Below are 19,848 nucleotides of genomic sequence, written 5' to 3'. Positions count from 1 at the left end.
AAAAGGCAATTTGCAGTCTACCGGGGAAGCACTAGCAGCGAAACATTGCGCGCCCCAGTGTCTGCAAGCACCCCCCCGGCCCACACGATAGTACGTAGTCGTACGCTTCCCTTGCATGCACTGAAAGCACTAGAACGGAAGCGACACCAACAAAATGGCTACCGTTGAAAGACGGGCATGTATTTGCACTTTGGTCTCTAGTAGTTAGAACAACTCTGACTTTGGATACATTGACGGGTTTGAACCCGGAAGAGGAAGACCGGTGTCAGTGGTTCTAGACGGGAGGCCCTGTGGGCTTGCGGGGAAAATGCCAGTGGCCGTGATGGCGGAAAACCCGGTCTCCTTCCAGAGGTTGTTGGAGCAGTGCGAGGAGCAAGAACTTGAGGTGAGGCGTTTAGTGTTCCTTCATTATACGTAAGGGAGCTGGCAGGACGGCGGTTCTCTACCGTAGCTGTACTCCGGTGGGTGGCAGATCGGGAGCTATGGTTGCAAATCGGTGGTAACGCTGCTGATTTCATGGGCTGTGTTTAGATGCATTTAGCTACAGAATACTCTCGTGTATATAGTACATAGTGAAGCGCTCTACGTCTTTTGTGTACGTTTAAGTGTGACATCATGTCTGGAACTGCGTTACCTCTAGTGGCATTAGTAGTTTTATTTTCTCTAGGTGATTCTGGGCTGATGTTGTTTTTCTGTCAAGTGCACATATATTTACGTTATGGTTTAAAACTGCATTATGTCTGTTCAGGCTCCAGGAGGTATTGCAACACCCCAGGTGTACAGTCAGCTTCTAGCGCTATACCTTCTACACAATGACATGTAAGTTATTCTTCCTAACTCTCTGATATTATATGAAAGATACATCTATGCAGCAGCTGTAACGTACTAAATAATACACATCTGTGCAGCTGTTCTAATCATTTTATATTTTAAATATATTTTTTTGTTCTGGTTGTCTTCTGCAACTACTGATTGCTCTGCAAGCACAACATGATGACCCATTTTACATTCGGGGACATTAATATATTTCATGATGATTCTTGCTTCATCACATCTGTGAAAATGAGTATTGTGAAAATGAGTAAAAATATAAAAATGCTTTTGGAAATCACAATTTCTTCATTTTACAACATAACTCACAAAGATACAATTCATTGTTTAGATATCATTTTCTGTGTGGTTTTTATAGATTCAAATTGTGAGATGGCCGTTGGCAGGGCTCATACGGATTCATTTGTGAATATGTGTTAATGCCCTATAAATTCAGGGATTTCCCCACAGGGGTGATAAATCTTATGTTCAGATTGTTTAATGTTACTACAGCCACTTATTTTACTGGTAGGAATATGCTAATGAGCCATTGTGTGTTCACTGAGGGCCTCTTTGTGATGTCACAGTAGCTGTGCAGTAGTCAGCGTGATTTCCACAGACCATTCCAGTCTGCAGTTAGTGTTTGGAGTGTGAAGTCGTGACTACTGCAGCACCTCCCATATCTGAATATAGATAGATTTAAGATGTGGAAAAACGTTAATATGGAAGAGGAGGAGATAGAAGAGAAGGAGGTGGAAGAGGAGGAGATTGAAGGAGACGAATTTGAAAGAGAGATGACCCAGAAGAGTGGAAGCAAACCTATAAGGAGGAGGAGCAGCCGCCGCTTATTCAAGCGAAAGCGACCGAATTCCACTATCAAACGGTTCCTGACCTTTGCCATGCCCATGTTCTGTCTTAGATTCCTTTTCAGTGACCCGAATGAATTTTTCATGACAAAATTCTTCCTTGGTGCTGGAGCTGGGGGTATGATTGGCACTGGAATCTACTTTTTGTTGGTACATCCAATGAATCTATATCAAGAAAATAAGATAAACCTTCTGTATGGGCTATCAGGAACCTTTGCCATCGGATGGGGTACATCTTCTCACTTTCGCTGTGCCACAATCATGATGGCACCAAATATTTTGGGCAAAGAAGGCCGTGCTTACCTGGTGATGTATGTACTGCAGTCTATTTTTGATGGACCTGTCAGCAACCTGCAGCATAACATGGAGGATGTTGCAAAATCCATTGGGTGCACGGTGGAGCTCCAGATAAACCACACAAAGTTGTCCTGGAAAGTTATTATAAACCCTTTCAGAAAGATAATTGAAGACTTGGTAAAAGGGGCAAAAGAACTTAAAAATGACACCAGCGGCATAAAATCTGTTTTTAAGGAGACAGATTCTGAGGTGCAGAGCTCTGAAGGCTATGATAAAAAGCTTGAGGAACAGAAAGAAAAGGAGACAAAAGAGGAAAACAAGACTCTTGACACTCTGCAGAAGTTCAACCTGAAGTCTATGCTGCGCTGTGAGTTCGTTATTGAAAAAGGTATTGAGAAATGCCGTGAGTGGTTTGCCAAGAAACATGACGATTGTATGAAGGCCATTCCCCTACCTGTCCTTAACCATCTCTTGTGCCTTCCTATGCAATTCAAATTTTTGTGCAATATCATGAATGTTGTAAATACATGGTGCAAGAAGAAGGTCCCTATGGAAGCCAATTTTGGAACAATCTATGATAAGGTCAATGCGACTATGAATGGAATGGACGATGGCTTTGCTAGCAAAATAGCAATCGTTAAACAAGAACAAAGCATGTTTCTTGGCATGAACGTTTCTAAAAAGGAGATCACAGAGGAGATTACAGAGACATTAGAGCAGAAGAAGTTAGGTATGAGGAAGGTTGGGTCCTTTGTCCGTGTTGTCATTTCCTGCACATTTGTTTTCATCTTTATCTCTGCCTACAAGTATTGCCACCAGTACAACACCAACATTAGGTTTGATAACGCCTATGTAACAACCTACTTCAGGCAGATTGATGCTCGCAGGAGGAAACGGAATAAGAGACACCTTCTACCCCTGAGGAAGGGAGAGCGCAAGAGCTTTGTGTTTCCCTGGAATCCAGCGGTTCAGGACCTTGAGATGAAGACAACAATGATGGAGTTTTTCCAGTGTGTTCCCATGCTCACCTTCCTCATCTTAGCCTTAACTACAGACTGGATCCTTTATCACCTATTCCAGATTATCCGGAAACATTCGCACATCTCGTATGTGTTCTCCAGTCACCACAAACTGGAGGTCCTGGTTGGAGGTGATACTTTTATTTCCAAGATATTAAGGCGTACGATTGGTAACCTCAACAGCTCTTCTGCCACCATGCATCTGAGTAATAACACCATGTGTCTATTAAATCCGATTCGGATGTCAGTTGAGGGCTATCTGTGGTCTTGCCTTCCTGTGGTCGGACTCCTGTCGCTCTGCTTTGTCCAGGTGTATATTGGCCGTCTCCGCAGAGTGATTGCTGCCTTCTTCTTTCCAAAGAGAGAAAAGCGGCGCGTTCTGTTCCTTTATAACGAACACCTGAAGAAGCGGGCTGCATACGCAGAAATAAAAAGGAAACAGATCATCCGCAGGGCCAAAGCGAACAGACTGAAAAGCTTTGCTTCTACCCTGCACCGTTATTTGAGCTGGATGCGCCCGTTCATTCGCAGACGCTGTATTGTGTGCAGTTCTAGTGAAACCAAGGACTCGTATGTGTGCGAGATAGCAGACTGTGGCACAGTGTACTGCAGGCAGTGCTGGAGAGATATGAAGCGCTTCTGTTATGCATGTACACCTCATGAAGACTCCGTCTCTGACAGCGAGAGTGATGAGGATGAATTGGAATGATCCCAGGAATTCCACCTGCATATGTTTACCACCTATATGCAATAAACATTCTGGGGTCACCTGGTGGCAATACAAAAACCAATAACAAATAAAACTAATTATAATTGGTATCTTATTTAGTGTTTCTGGTGATAGTGTTACACAAAAGGTGTTAGTAGTAGAAGGTTGCAAGCTCATCCAGTGCAGGAAGCTAATCATGGATGAAACGTTGCCACCTCAGCGTATTGCAATTAGATTCTTTGCTGTTCTGAGTTTCGGAGAGAAATGTAGACAAAGATACAATATGAGGAGAACAAAACATACCAGCAACGTGTCCCAGTCCTAGATCCTTTCTTCCCCCACAGTCCTTCTTTTCTAGGAGCTGAGAACGGTAATGAGGGTATCATAGTGTTCCAGAACAGAAATTGCCAATAGTGTGTATAGAAACAACAGAAACCAGAGAATTGGTTTATGAGATAGATTGTGCAGATATTTTCAAGTGCCTTAACAATGTACCTACATATCACTAGGCCACAGTCACATAAAATATTTTTAGCTCCATCTCGAAAACAAGTATCCCTCTCCTTGTTTAATTTGTTTACAAATAGTTATAGTTTGTGTTGGGAACATTGGGTAAATTTTAACTAGTCTATCTACCGATATTTGTTTTTTTATATTTTTCTATGTGCCACTGTTAAATATCCCCATTGCATACCTCTCGGGTTTCCCATCTTCAGACACTGTACTTTGTAGCTGCCCCACTGTCTTAACTATTCTGTGCGGGGTCATCATGGCCAGTCGGGGAAATCCTCTAATCTCCACTGGCTGGCCCAGGGAGCTGTACTGGATATCTGTGTGTTGTGTTGCGATCAGGTGTGTATGCCCAGTTCTAGTGTACCAGGCCTGCTAAAGAGGCAGCATCAAGGCAGCTCTCCTTTCAGCGGTATAGTTCTAGAGCCATTGTGTGTAGTGCAGAGTAAGTGTGTGTATATATATATATATATATATATATGTGTGTGTGTGTGTATCTATATATTACACACACACACAGCGTATTGGCCCGATTATAGGCCACACCCTAAAAGTTTGGTGAGAAAAGGGAAAATTTATTTTTAAAGAAAAAATACTAAGCAGAATGGTGAAACAGTATCTTATCTAATGAACAGCAATACGTGTATTCTAACATGTTTGGTATCTATTATGCAGTTAGTCAGCATAGGTTATATGCAAATAGCAACTTAACCCCTTGGCTGCTAAGCCATTTCCCACCCTGGTGCTAAGCTGGTTTTCGGCATTTTGGTGTATCTCACGTTTAAAGCGTTTCAAGTAAATTTCTTGGGAATAAACTATACAAACCAAATATTGTTTTTTTCAGCACACCCAGCAGATTCCAAATATACCATTTTTATATGTGTATGTCTCATTAGGTTTGCAAAATACAGCCAAAAATGGGAAAAAAGTTTAATTTTTCACTTCCAACTCAATAAAAACTAGTTTGTAATGTTATTTTTCTAAACTCTAATATCAAAACCTGTGTTGCTAAATATTTGTAGTAGGTAAGCGGTCTAAAATAAACAGAAATTGAGAACAGTAGACTGTGTTTTTCTAATATTTTATTGCTAAAAGTTAAATTTATTAGACTATCACAAAAAGACATCTTTAAATTTAATGCATGGCTGCGACAATTAAACAGCTCTAGCTGCCCGGGATGTTAAAATATGCCAACAAAACTATATATTTTTAGAAACTACACCCCCAGCTGCAGCAAATGAGATCTTATTTGTATTTGTATCACAAATCTGACGTGCACAACAAATAAGTGAATATCACACTAATAAAAAATTTTAAAAAAATAAAATTAAAAGCAACAAGTTCATTTATGTCTTGCGCACTCCAGGTTTGTCCTAGAAACACATGCAGCCCCTCATTTGATGCGTCAAGGGGTGTAGTTTCTGAAAATATATACTTTATGTACCATAATTTAACTTCCCAGCTGTCTAGAGCTGTCTAAATGCAGGCATCACCCCTAAATGTTTTAAGACAATTTTTTAACAAGATTCTCCAATCTGCCATTTCTGAAGTTAAAGTGCTCTAGACATCTGGGAAGTTAAATTAGGGTACATAAAGTACACATTTCAAGAAACTACACCCCTTGGAGCTTCAAATGAGGGGTTACATGTATTTCTAGGACAAAAGTTGAGTGCACAAATAATGATGGAATGTGTCGCTTTGGCTAGAAAATATGTTTTTTCTAACCATAGCGACATGTTCATTTGTGTCTTGCGCACTCCAGGTTTGTACTAGAAACACACGCAGCCCCTCATTTGATGCGCCGAGGGGTGTAGTTTTTGAAAATATGTACTTTTATGTGCTATAATTTAACTTCTTACGTGAGCAGTAATGCCACATCAAGGCTTCAACCCTAATTACTGACAATTCACACGCTTTTCATATCTCCATTCACTTGCAGAAGCACACACCATACTATCCGTACATTCACTCACAGAAGCACACACACCATTCTTTCCCCTTACAATCCCAAAGAAATGATCGTAAAGGGAGAAATAAAATCACTTTTACAGCAAAAATAAGTTTTGCAGTAAAAATGCAAGGGGCTCCAGGGATGACATGGTTAACTTACGTACTACAGGCTAAACGGCTGATTTTAATAATAATTGCAGTTCATCAGGGTTTAAAAAAAATTACCTTTCTCTACCATTGGCTAAATTTAACCCCATGATCAAAAAGGGAATGTGACTTTTTATAGCTACATGATCACTGTGGTAACATTGGCTACCACAGTGATCATTTAGCTAGAATACTTAAACTTTTTTTTTTTTTTTTTTTTTTAAGCTAAACTAGTTAATGTTTAGATAATTTAATTTGGGGGTCTCTAGGCAATTTTGATCTTTATTTATCTGCCTTTAGAGACTCCCAAATCATTTTTTTTACTTTTTTTGTACTTTTTTATTTTTTTAACATATTTTTATTTTTTTACAAGCATTATACCGTTGGAAATGTGAAGCGATTACCTTTCCAACGGTATATGTTGGGGGTCTGTAGCTGCTTAGATGCCTGAGATACAGGCATCTAAGCAGCATGCCCCCATACCGTGAAAACTGACAATTGTCAGTTTTCAATAAAGTTGCGCGGTGACGTCATCGCGTCATTACCAGCCAGATCGGGTGGTCCCAGTGATGCCCTTCAATATGAGGGGCAGATCGCCGGGATAGGTGGTGATGGGGGTCCACAGACCTCCATCAAGGTAGGAGAGTGCTAGTGACGGCATGGTGCCGTCGTTAGCACCTGACTGGGACTGCTAGCGACGGCACCATGCCGTCGTTAGCAGTCAAGGGGTTAAAATGGCTTTTGGTTTTTCATGTGCACCCCCCTTAATTCATAATACACCTTACTTTAATTTCCTTCTGCCCCTTCCCTGATATGACATTCTGGTCCCTAGATATCCCCCCCCCTTACCAATGCACCCCAAGACTCCCTGGGCTCGACAAATCCTAGGTCGCCATGGCGACTGAGAATTTTGTCCTGACGCCTAGGTCAAGGGCGTCCAACGTCCAGCCCGCCGGACTTCAATGTGCGGCCCGCGTGAGCAAGACCAGACTGGCCCTTGTCACCGTGCAGTACGGTGTAAGTAAGCCGGCCCCTAATAAAATTAAAGCGGTCTTACCACCTCACACCGTGCTGCTGAGTGGCAGTGCCTTAGTGAGGCTCTTCGTCCCACCTCTTTCAAGACTTGACGCTCAAGGGGGCTGGGCTCACAGAAGAGTTCTTTGTGACTGGGAGAGGATCTTCACATCGTAAAAAATATATATATATTTAAAAATAAATATATGTGTGCGTGTGTGTTCGAGGAGAGTGGGAAGGATTCCCTTGGGACATTAATTTTTGTTGTTGAAAATAAAACTGTTAGTTAAAAAAAAAAAATCCTGGCTCCTAACTTTTTTTGCTGGCTCCTAGATTCAAAACAAACTTGTCAAGCCCTGATATATATATATATATATATATATATATATATATATATATATACACACACACACACGTGCACAATCACTGGCCACGTTATTAGGTACATCTGTTCAATTGCTTGTTAACACAAATAGCTCATCAGCCGATCATATGACAGCAACTCAATGCATTTAGGCATGTAGACTAGACTATTATTTTCATAATCGATTATTTTTTCGATTAATCAGGTAAAACAAACTATGCAAGTTTTTCGTTTATTTAAAATAAAAACATATAATTTACATTAAGATGTGCCATTAACACTTATCTCTTTATCACAATGGCATTTCACAATTTGCCTTATTTTACTGACATAATAATTAAAGCTATATTTTAACAAGAACCCAAAAAATACCAAAAAAAGCTTTACTAGTAAATATTCATGTAAACTATTTTTGCCCAGTTATGCGCACCTCACCCCCAGCTTTCCTCTCTGCCCCAGAAATGCCTTATACCCCTATATGCTACTCTGCCCCCATATATGCCTTATACCCCCGATATGCCACTGTGCCCCCCGATATACCTTATAGCCCCCTATATGACTTTTACCCTTGATATGCCACCATGCCTCTGATATGCCTTTTACCCCTATATGTCACTGAGATGCCACTGTGCCCCCTGATATGCCTTATGCCCCCCCCCCTGATATAAGAAAAACTGACATCTCTAAAATAGGTATAAAAATATTGACAAAAAAATAAATACACAATACAATATAAATAAACTTACCAGTGCATCCCTAGACTTGTCCCCTGTGCTTCAGGCTCCCTGGTATCTAGTGGGGGCAGCCGGAGGAGGTCTGGTTTAGTATATGTGATTTGTAAATCTAATTTTATATTTCTCACTGCAGCAAATGAGTGATTGTCTGGTAACTGATGCTTGTATGTTTTACCAGGAATAATGCCAGATATCTCTGGAAAAGAATACCACCTGCCAGCAAATCTGTAAGTAGTGTGTGCTTATAGCTTTACTGTGCAAAACATACTTACTTTACTATAAGAAACGAATGCCCTATTTTTTATTTTTATTAGATAAAAAGATAAGCAGTACTGCAGCGCAGGGCAATACATGTACAGTACTACTTCAGTTAACGGAAAGCTCAAGAATACAGTAAAAGCCGTGTACAATTACAATTCCAGACATGGCACGTATGGCTAGCACATTGGTGGAATCAGGGAAAATGAAAAAATGCCGGTGCGCTAAGCTAGTCTCAGGCTCAAATAATACAATCGTTTTTTGTATACATTAGTGGAATCGGCCTGGGGAAATAGGGAAGTGGAGTGGGTGAGGGGGTTGATGGAGATAGTCCTCAGCCTCTAGACTGTCCATCAGAGAGCACTCTCTCAGCATGCTGTGGATAAGCATGCGGCGGTCAGACTGTGACCTGCTCCCTCCTCAACACCAGGCGGTTCCTGACAAACCATAGAGCGTCCTTTACACAGCACACGAGACGCCAAGCGTTATCAATTGCGCAGACCTTCCCTGGCTGTCAGGGAGGAGACAACAGGTGAGGAGGGCCCTGCTCAAACGAGCTTACAATCTAGAGGGGTTTCGGGTGTATTACGCAATAGGTAAAAGTGCCGTCGTTAGGAATAGACCACCCACACTAGTAAAAGTATTGCAGGAGAGGGATTTAATTTATATACAGCCCAATCTGAAATGGCTTTTTAAGCAAACTATTTTAAATTCAATATGAGCAGAGCTTTTACTTTTTTATTCTTTAGGTATATAGTAGAGAAGGTAATATTTTGAGATGCTGCAGTCTGTAAAAGTCACTGTATTTCTTTTGTGCAGGCCAATGCAGAGCTGGCTGGGATTTGGGAGGTGGGATAGAGGATCTGGCAGAGAGACTTCCCCGGAATCTACGCATCCATTGCTGCCAACCAGTGGTCAGAAAACATTCAACCAATCATGGAGGCTGTAAGAGGTACAGCACATGGTGAATTCTGAAATAAAATTGAAAGTATAGGTTACTCCTGGTTTGTGCCTTTACATTATATAGTGGTGTTTTTTTTTTCTTTCAACGGACCTCTCTCGGTCTCTTGCTGCTGTATTCTCCAAACAAAGAGAAGAGAGGATTTTTTTGTGCCACTAAGTACTTAGTTCCACTGCCCTCCTTTACTGCATGGTGTAAAATATCAGGTAACGGCAACATTCTGGTATGGTTTGGCCATGAGTGTCTCATAGGGTAAAAGTTTAGACCATTGGTGAAAATTGCAGAAACCAATGTAAGTTTGGTATGCGGTTGACCGCAGAAGTGGCCAGTTAAATACAGTGTGAAGCAATGTTAATGAACACACTTCTCCTATATTATTTCTCTTTCTGTTAGATGCAACACGGCAGCGTGCCTTTGGCTTGGTGTCCCTTGGTGTCTCCTTTTATACCTAGGCAACCAGTAAATGCTGGAACCTAGGCAAGATGGGACTGTGATTGCTGTTAGCAATCACACTTAGGGCTGCAACTAACGATTATTTTAATCGATTAGTTGGCCGATTATTTTGTCGATTAATCGGATAAAAAAATACATTATTTTAAATTGAAGAAAAATTGCAATAAAAAACGTACAATTTACACTTTCATCTCTTTATTGCAATGGCCTTTCTCTATTCACCTTCTTATTTTACTGACATAATAATAAAAGCTACAAGAACCCAAACACAGTGTTTCTCAAACTAGGTTTTAATACAGTTATTAGTAAATATTAATTCATATGTTAACTATTTTTCATATTTAATAAAAACGGAGAAAAAAAGCCTTGTTTAAATTTTTTTTTATTTACCAAACTGCCCCCAGTTATGCACCTCTTACCCCCAGCTTGCCACTCTGCCCCCATATATGCCTTATACCTCTTATATGTCAGATTCCACTGTGCCCCCTTATATGCCACTGAGCCCCCCGATATGCCTTATACTCCTTATATGCCAGTGATATGCAACTGAGCCCCCTGATATACCTTTTACCCCCAGATTTGTTTTATGCCCCCCTGATATGCCTAATATCTATATGCCTTATACCCCCTATATGCCCTGAAATTCACCCATACACCACTCTGGCTCCTCCCCCTCCCATTCTCGACTCTGGCTCCTCCCCCTCCCATACTCCACTCTGACTCTCCCCTCCCATACATCACTTTGGCTCCTCCCCCTCCCATACATCACTTTGCCTCCTCCCCCTCCCATACATCACTTTGCCTCCTCCCCCTCCCACACACCACTCTGGCTCCTCCCCCTCCCACACATCACTTTGCCTCCTCCCCCTCCCGTACATCACTGGCTCCTCCCCTCCCATACATCACTTTGCCTCCTCCCCCTCCCGTACATCACTGGCTCCTCCCCCTCCCGTACATCACTGGCTCCTCCCCCTCCCATACATCACTTTGCCTCCTCCCCCTCCCATACATCACTTTTATTTTCAGTTATTTTGGGTGCTCTCAGGTCTGTCTTAGAATTCCCATATAAAGCATGAGAATCCATAACAGAGCCAGGATCTCTGATCCCATCTTCCTAACCATGCTGTGAGAGGCACAGAGACCTCGTAATAGACACTACGCAACTGCTATAATCAATCACTCAGACATAACTGTGCCTTATTAAAACACTAAACTAGTAACCATCCCACCCTATGCCTTGCAACTGCAGCTTCCCCATCAGTTCTCTCAAACACAGAGCCCCCATCGGCCCTTGACTCAAAATAATAATATCTGCACATAGGTAAAACACTGGGTGCTTTTTGTTCATATTTGCGTACAGTAACCGAAAGGCATTCCTCCTGGTATATGGAAGCCAGTACTGGTCACTTAGTTATTTGTTTCCACCTCTGTCTTCCTTTAAATAGTGATTAAAAATAGCTTTTTGAGTGCATTAGGATAGTTCCCTCATTAAATGTTCATGTGCAATATGCTGCATTTATCTACCTCTTCAGAAGGCTCTATCTGAGCCCTGGGGTAAAAGTGAAAGACAGTATTTACCACGGCTGACACTGGACTTACCAGACAGCTGCCTCCTAATAACTGAAACATTGCTCAGGCTTCAGAAATACAGTAGACGGGCATGACGGCTGTTTTAAAAATGGGCTCTTGCATATTCATGTATGGCCCATTAGATGACCCATTTAAGATGTGGAAAACGTTAATATGGAAGAGGAGGAGGTGGAAGAGGAGGAATTTGAAGGAGACGAATTTGAAAGAGAGATGACCCAGAACAGTGAAAGCAAACTTATAAGGAGGAGGAGCAGCCGCTTATTCAAGCGAAAGCGGCCGAATTCCACTATCAAACGGTTCCTGACCTTTGCCCTGCCCATGTTCTGAAAATGTTTCAACATTTGGAAGCAGTTTTAGAGGCATTTAAGAACTTTGGTAGATTGTCATGGTTTAATTATGATGAGATTTTCAGGCAAACGCTAGCGGTGCATAAGAACCTACAGTGGGGAATGAAGGACGTAGGAACATGGGTTAGTGTTTTGCTTCCTCAAAAAAATGTTTCTAATTTTAGGCCGCAAGGGGTTAATGCACAGCAGATGCGTCAAAAAGGTATATGCTGGTCCTTTAATGATTCCCAATGTAAGTGGCCTAACTCATGTAGGTTTAGGCATGAATGTAGCTACCCAGCTGTCAAATGTTTTCGTAGGGGACAGGGGAAAGGATCAGTTTCCAAAAAGCAGAGATGCCGGTGAGACAGTTAAATCTGCTCCCCTTTTTAAACACTTATCCAAACAAACGGATGGCTAAACTGCTACATGATGGTTTTAAATTTGGCTTTAATATTCCGGTTTTTAAAGGTGATAACTTATGCTGGGTTAATAACCTGAAATCGGTAGAAGGTAATCTGACGATTGTTGAAGAAAAGATTAAAAAAGAAATTTTGCTTGGGAGAGTTGCGGGCCCCTTTCAATTTCCTCCGTTTGACAATTTTAGGTTGTCGCCTTTGGGTTTGGTTCCAAAGAAAGAAAAGGGGTCCTTCAGACTAATTCATCACCTTTCGTTTCCAAAAGGAGGTTCTCTTAATGATGAAATTTGCACAGCTGATTTTCCCGTTCATTATGCTAGCTTTGATGACGCTTTGATGTGGGTGAGACGGTTTGGGAAAAAATGCTTTGCTTGCTAAGGTGGACATTGAAGCTGCTTTTCGGCTTTTGCCTATTAACCCGATTTGTTTTCCTTCTTTAGGTTTTCATTTTAATGGTCAATTCTACTTCGATAAATGTTTGCCGATGGGGTGTTCCATTTCTTGTTTTTATTTTGAAGCTTTTGCTTGTTTCTTAGAATGGGTGGTCAAGAAAGTTTCGGGCCTTGATTCTGTGGTCCTTTATTTAGATGATTTCCTGTTTATTGGTAAGGCGGATAGTTTAGATTGTTTACATTTGTTGAATTCGTTCTTTGTTTTATCAGAGTTTTTTGGTATTCCGTTAGCACATAAGACAGTTTTTCCGGCTACTTCTTTATTATTTTTAGGTATAGAGATTGACACGGTTAAGATGTTATTTAAGTTACCTAAAGAAAAAGTGGTTAAATTGCGTGTTATGATTAATGTAGTTTTATCGGCTAAAAAGGTGACAGTTAAATGTTTTCAATCTTTACTTGGTTTATTGAATTTTGCAGCTAGGATAATCCCTATGGGAAGGGTTTTTTTCCAGACAGATGGCTAAAGCTATTGCCGGGAAGAAGATAGGTTTTCACAGAGTTAGGGTTACTAGGCAGGTTAAGGAGGATTTGTTAATATGGAAGTTATTTCTTAAAAAGTTCAATGGTGCCGCCATATGGCAGCATGATTTTATCACTAGTGATGATTTAGAATTTTTCACAGATGCAGCGGGAGCATCTGGTTTTGGAATTTTCTGGCAAGGGAAATGGGCTGTTGCTAAATGGCCTATAGATTGGTACGAAGCCGGTTGGACTAAAAATTTAGTATTGTTGGAGTTGTTTCCAGTAGTTGTGGCTCTTGTATTTTGGGGTCCTGCAGGGAGTAACAGAAGGATTTTGTTGAATTGTGATAAAATGGGGGTAGTCTGGGTGGTTAACACTTTGAGAGCAAAATCTTTACCAGTAATAAGTTTATTAAGGCGCTTAGTTTATTTGTGTTTTGTTAATAATATTTGGTTGAAAGCCAAACACATTCCGGGGAAAAACAACAATATAGCTGATGCTCTTTCGCGCTTTGATTTTAAGCTGTTCAGGGAGCTGGCACCCCAGGCAGAGAAGGAAGGGCTGCAGGTTCCACCGTGCATATGGGAATTGACTTCTCCCAGGTAAGAAACTTAATTGCCAGATCTTTATCAAAAAGCACATGGGCCAGCTATAGGTGGTCATGGCGTTTATGGTCAAATTTTGTTCAATCAAACAAAGTAGATTTGTTGGATGCCAGTTTTGGATCTAATTAAGAAAGAGAATTTCCGCGTTCGTTTATAGATAGGTGTTTGTTGGGTATATCTTTTTTCTTCAATTTAGCAGCTAAGCAACATGTTTTTAAAGATTTTTTAGTGAAACAGATTTTGAAAGGCTATGGTGGTAGAACTTGTATTCAAGACTTGAGAAGACCTATTTCTTATGAGTTACTGCATGATTTAGTGAAAGTAGTGGATGATATTTGAGTCTTGCCTATTCAAAACGGCTTTTACTATTGCCTTTTTGGGGGCTTTTAGATTAGGTGAGCTAGTGGCTATTAATAAAAAGGGTGGTTCAGGTTTACAAATCTTAGATGTTATTTGTGGCGTTAGTTTAAAAAATTTTCTGAGGTCATCTAAAACTGACAAGCGGGGTAAAGGTTGTTGGATAGTCCTACAAAGGGTTAATGGTAATGGTATTTGCCCTGTGAGGATGTCTGAGGCTTTTATGGCTCAGCACCCTAAGGTCTCTGGTAACTGGCTTGTTCATGGTTCAGGACAACTGCTTACAAGATTTCAATTTAACAGTGTGTTAAAAAAATGTTTGTTCGCTTTGTGTCTGGGTGCTGAACATTATTCTTCTCACTCTTTTAGAATCGGAGCAGCGACAGAGGCTGCTAGGTTAGGGCTGGATACTTCCATAATTAAGAGGATTGGGAGATGGGAAACAGACCGTTTTAAAATATATGTGAGACCGGAATTGTTATGAGTTGGCTAACATTTTTATTTTTCAGGTCATTCTCCAAAAATATTGTGGATCATTGGACACTCCTTTGTTTTCTGGGCTCAAAGAAGAGCAGAAATAAGAAAGGGAGGAGAAAACCTGAACTTATACTGCAGTCTATTTTTGATGGACCTGTCAGCAACCTGCAGCATAACATGGAGGATGTTGCAAAATCCATTGGGTGCAAGGTGGAGCTCCAGATAAACCACACAAAGTTGTCCTGGAAAGTTATTATAAACCCTTTCAGAAAGATAATTGAAGACTTGGTAAAAGGGGCAAAAGAACTTAAAAATGACACCAGCGGCATAAAATCTGTTTTTAAGGAGACAGATTCTGAGGTGCAGAGCTCTGAAGGCTATGATAAAAAGCTTGAGGAACAGAAAGAAAAGGAGACAAAAGAGGAAAACAAGACTCTTGACACTCTGCAGAAGTTCAACCTGAAGTCTATGCTGGGCTGTGAGTTCGTTATTGAAAAAGGTATTGAGAAATGCCGTGAGTGGTTTGCCAAGAAACATGACGATTGTATGAAGGCCATTCCCCTACCTGTCCTTAACCATCTCTTGTGCCTTCCTATGCAATTCAAATTTTTGTGCAATATCATGAATGTTGTAAATACATGGTGCAAGAAGAAGATCCCTATGGAAGCCAATTTTGGAACAATCTATGATAAGGTCAATGCGACTATGAATGGAATGGACGATGGCTTTGCTAGCAAAATAGCAATCGTTAAACAAGAACAAAGCATGTTTCTTGGCATGAACGTTTCTAAAAAGGAGATCACAGAGGAGATTACAGAGACATTAGAGCAGAAGAAGTTAGGTATGAGGAAGGTTGGGTCCTTTGTCCGTGTTGTCATTTCCTGCACATTTGTTTTCATCTTTATCTCTGCCTACAAGTATTGCCACCAGTACAACACCAACATTAGGTTTGATAACGCCTATGTAACAACCTACTTCAGGCAGATTGATGCTCGCAGGAGGAAACGGAATAAGAGACACCTTCTACCCCTGAGGAAGGGAGAGCGCAAGAGCTTTGTGTTTCCCTGGAATCCAGCGGTTCAGGACCTTGAGATGAAGACAACAATGATGGAGTTTTTCCAGTGTGTTCCCATGCTCACCTTCCTCATCTTAGCCTTAACTACAGACTGGATCCTTTATCACCTATTCCAGATTATCCGGAAACATTCGCACATCTCGTATGTGTTCTCCAGTCACCACAAACTGGAGGTCCTGGTTGGAGGTGATACTTTTATTTCCAAGATATTAAGGCGTACGATTGGTAACCTCAACAGCTCTTCTGCCACCATGCACCTGAGTAATAACACCATGTGTCTATTAAATCCGATTCGGATGTCAGTTGAGGGCTATCTGTGGTCTTGCCTTCCTGTGGTCGGACTCCTGTCGCTCTGCATTGTCCAGGTGTATATTGGCCGTCTCCGCAGAGTGATTGCTGCCTTCTTCTTTCCAAAGAGAGAAAAGCGGCGCGTTCTGTTCCTTTATAACGAACACCTGAAGAAGCGGGCTGCATACGCAGAAATAAAAAGGAAACAGATCATCCGCAGGGCCAAAGCGAACAGACTGAAAAGCTTTGCTTCTACCCTGCACCGTTATTTGAGCTGGATGCGCCCGTTCATTCGCAGACGCTGTATTGTGTGCAGTTCTAGTGAAACCAAGGACTCGTATGTGTGCGAGATAGCAGACTGTGGCACAGTGTACTGCAGGCAGTGCTGGAGAGATATGAAGCGCTTCTGTTATGCATGTACACCTCATGAAGACTCCGTCTCTGACAGCGAGAGTGATGAGGATGAATTGGAATGATCCCAGGAATTCCACCTGCATATGTTTACCACCTATATGCAATAAACATTCTGGGGTCACCTGGTGGCAATACAAAAACCAATAACAAATAAAACTAATTATAATTGGTATCTTATTTAGTGTTTCTGGTGATAGTGTTACACAAAAGGTGTTAGTAGTAGAAGGTTGCAAGCTCATCCAGTGCAGGAAGCTAATCATGGATGAAACGTTGCCGCCTCAGCGTATTGCAATTAGATTCTTTGCTGTTCTGAGTTTCGGAGAGAAATGTAGACAAAGATACAATATGAGGAGAACAAAACATACCAGCAACGTGTCCCAGTCCTAGATCCTTTCTTCCCCCACAGTCCTTCTTTTCTAGGAGCTGAGAACGGATATGAGGGTATCATAGTGTTCCAGAACAGAAATTGCCAATAGTGTGTATAGAAACAACAGAAACCAGAGAATTGGTTTATGAGATAGATTGTGCAGATATTTTCAAGTGCCTTAACAATGTACCTACATATCACTAGGCCACAGTCACATAAAATATTTTTAGCTCCATCTCGAAAACAAGTATCCCTCTCCTTGTTTAATTTGTTTACAAATAGTTATAGTTTGTGTTGGGAACATTGGGTAAATTTTAACTAGTCTATCTACCGATATTTGTTTTTTAATATTTTTCTATGTGCCACTGTTAAATATCCCCATTGCATACCTCTCGGGTTTCCCATCTTCAGACACTGTACTTTGTAGCTGCCCAACTGTCTTAACTATTCTGTGCGGGGTCATCATGGCCAGTCGGGGAAATCCTCTAATCTCCACTGGCTGGCCCAGGGAGCTGTACTGGATATCTGTGTGTTGTGTTGCGATCAGGTGTGTATGCCCAGTTCTAGTGTACCAGGCCTGCTAAAGAGGCAGCATCAAGGCAGCTCTCCTTTCAGCGGTATAGTTCTAGAGCCATTGTGTGTAGTGCAGAGTAAGTGTATGTGTGTGTGTGTGTGTGTGTGTATATATATATATATATATATATATATATGTGTGTGTGTATCTATATATTACACACACACACAGCGTATTGGCCCGATTATAGGCCACACCCTAAAAGTTTGGTGAGAAAAGGGAAAATTTATTTTTAAAGAAAAAATACTAAGCAGAATGGTGAAACAGTATCTTATCTAATGAACAGGAATACGTGTATTCTAACATGTTTGGTATCTATTATGCAGTTAGTCAGCATAGGTTATATGCAAATAGCAACTTAACCCCTTGGCTGCTAAGCCATTTCCCACCCTGGTGCTAAGCTGGTTTTCGGCATTTTGGTGTATCTCACGTTTAAAGCGTTTCAAGTAAATTTCTTGGGAATAAACTATACAAACCAAATATTGTTTTTTTCAGCACACCCAGCAGATTCCAAATATACCATTTTTATATGTGTATGTCTCATTAGGTTTGCAAAATACAGCCAAAAATGGGAAAAAAGTTTAATTTTTCACTTCCAACTCAATAAAAACTAGTTTGTAATGTTATTTTTCTAAACTCTAATATCAAAACCTGTGTTGCTAAATATTTGTAGTAGGTAAGCGGTCTAAAATAAACAGAAATTGAGAACAGTAGACTGTGTTTTTCTAATATTTTATTGCTAAAAGTTAAATTTATTAGACTATCACAAAAAGACATCTTTAAATTTAATGCATGGCTGCGACAATTAAACAGCTCTAGCTGCCCGGGATGTTAAAATATGCCAACAAAACTATATATTTTTAGAAACTACACCCCCAGCTGCAGCAAATGAGATCTTATTTGTATTTGTATCACAAATCTGACGTGCACAACAAATAAGTGAATATCACACTAATAAAAAATTTTAAAAAAATAAAATTAAAAGCAACAAGTTCATTTATGTCTTGCGCACTCCAGGTTTGTCCTAGAAACACATGCAGCCCCTCATTTGATGCGTCAAGGGGTGTAGTTTCTGAAAATATATACTTTATGTACCATAATTTAACTTCCCAGCTGTCTAGAGCTGTCTAAATGCAGGCATCACCCCTAAATGTTTTAAGACAATTTTTTAACAAGATTCTCCAATCTGCCATTTCTGAAGTTAAAGTGCTCTAGACATCTGGGAAGTTAAATTAGGGTACATAAAGTACACATTTCAAGAAACTACACCCCTTGGAGCTTCAAATGAGGGGTTACATGTATTTCTAGGACAAAAGTTGAGTGCACAAATAATGATGGAATGTGTCGCTTTGGCTAGAAAATATGTTTTTTCTAACCATAGCGACATGTTCATTTGTGTCTTGCGCACTCCAGGTTTGTACTAGAAACACACGCAGCCCCTCATTTGATGCGCCGAGGGGTGTAGTTTTTGAAAATATGTACTTTTATGTGCTATAATTTAACTTCTTACGTGAGCAGTAATGCCACATCAAGGCTTCAACCCTAATTACTGACAATTCACACGCTTTTCATATCTCCATTCACTTGCAGAAGCACACACCATACTATCCGTACATTCACTCACAGAAGCACACACACCATTCTTTCCCCTTACAATCCCAAAGAAATGATCGTAAAGGGAGAAATAAAATCACTTTTACAGCAAAAATAAGTTTTGCAGTAAAAATGCAAGGGGCTCCAGGGATGACATGGTTAACTTACGTACTACAGGCTAAACAGCTGATTTTAATAATAACTGCAGTTCATCAGGGTTTAAAAAAAATTACCTTTCTCTACCATTGGCTAAATTTAACCCCATGATCAAAAAGGGAATGTGACTTTTTATAGCTACATGATCACTGTGGTAACATTGGCTACCACAGTGATCATTTAGCTAGAATACTTTAAACTTTTTTTTTTTTTTTTTTTTTTAAGCTAAACTAGTTAATGTTTAGATAATTTAATTTGGGGGTCTCTAGGCAATTTTGATCTTTATTTATCTGCCTTTAGAGACTCCCAAATCATTTTTTTTACTTTTTTTGTACTTTTTTATTTTTTTAACATAATATTTTTATTTTTTTACAAGCATTATACCGTTGGAAATGTGAAGCGATTACCTTTCCAACGGTATATGTTGGGGGTCTGTAGCTGCTTAGATGCCTGAGATACAGGCATCTAAGCAGCATGCCCCCATACCGTGAAAACTGACAATTGTCAGTTTTCAATAAAGTTGCGCGGTGACGTCATCGCGTCATTACGCGCGACGTCACCAGCCAGATCGGGTGGTCCCAGTGATGCCCTTCAATAT

General features: G+C 40.5%; 1 protein-coding gene and 1 pseudogene across 1 annotated transcript; both read left to right on the top strand.

The window, feature by feature from the left end:
• Positions 1–307: 307 nt before the first annotated feature.
• LOC149282385 (COP9 signalosome complex subunit 8-like) lies at positions 308–10,091 on the top strand (annotated as a pseudogene).
• A 1,744-nt stretch (positions 10,092–11,835) lies between these two features.
• Positions 11,836–16,622, top strand: LOC149282384 (E3 ubiquitin-protein ligase DCST1-like). The gene is made up of 4 exons (XM_089498260.1): positions 11,836–11,905; positions 12,964–13,032; positions 13,805–13,946; positions 14,816–16,622. Exons 1-4 carry the CDS (start codon positions 11,836–11,838, stop codon positions 16,620–16,622), a joined length of 2,088 nt encoding a protein of 695 aa, XP_089354386.1.
• Positions 16,623–19,848: the final 3,226 nt, after the last annotated feature.

This window comes from Sceloporus occidentalis, unplaced genomic scaffold (assembly GCF_023333645.1).
Source record: "Sceloporus occidentalis isolate IW3139 unplaced genomic scaffold, rSceOcc1.0.p SCAF_117, whole genome shotgun sequence".
NCBI classification, from domain to species: domain Eukaryota; kingdom Metazoa; phylum Chordata; class Lepidosauria; order Squamata; family Phrynosomatidae; genus Sceloporus; species Sceloporus occidentalis.
Note: the sequence above shows the minus strand (reverse complement) of the source record. Positions and strands in the feature narration are given on the sequence as shown.

What these genes read in the sequence shown, in the direction of transcription:
- LOC149282384 (XM_089498260.1), top strand. Translation starts at nt 11,836, where the DNA reads ATGGAAGAGGAGGAGGTGGAAGAGGAGGAATTTGAAGGAGACGAATTT. An exon ending in AAGAGAGATGACCCAGAACA is followed by an intron (nt 11,906 to 12,963) that starts GTGAAAGCAAAC and finishes CTTGTTTCTTAG; the next exon opens with AATGGGTGGTCAAGAAAGTT. An exon ending in AGATGATTTCCTGTTTATTG is followed by an intron (nt 13,033 to 13,804) that starts GTAAGGCGGATA and finishes TTTGGTTGAAAG; the next exon opens with CCAAACACATTCCGGGGAAA.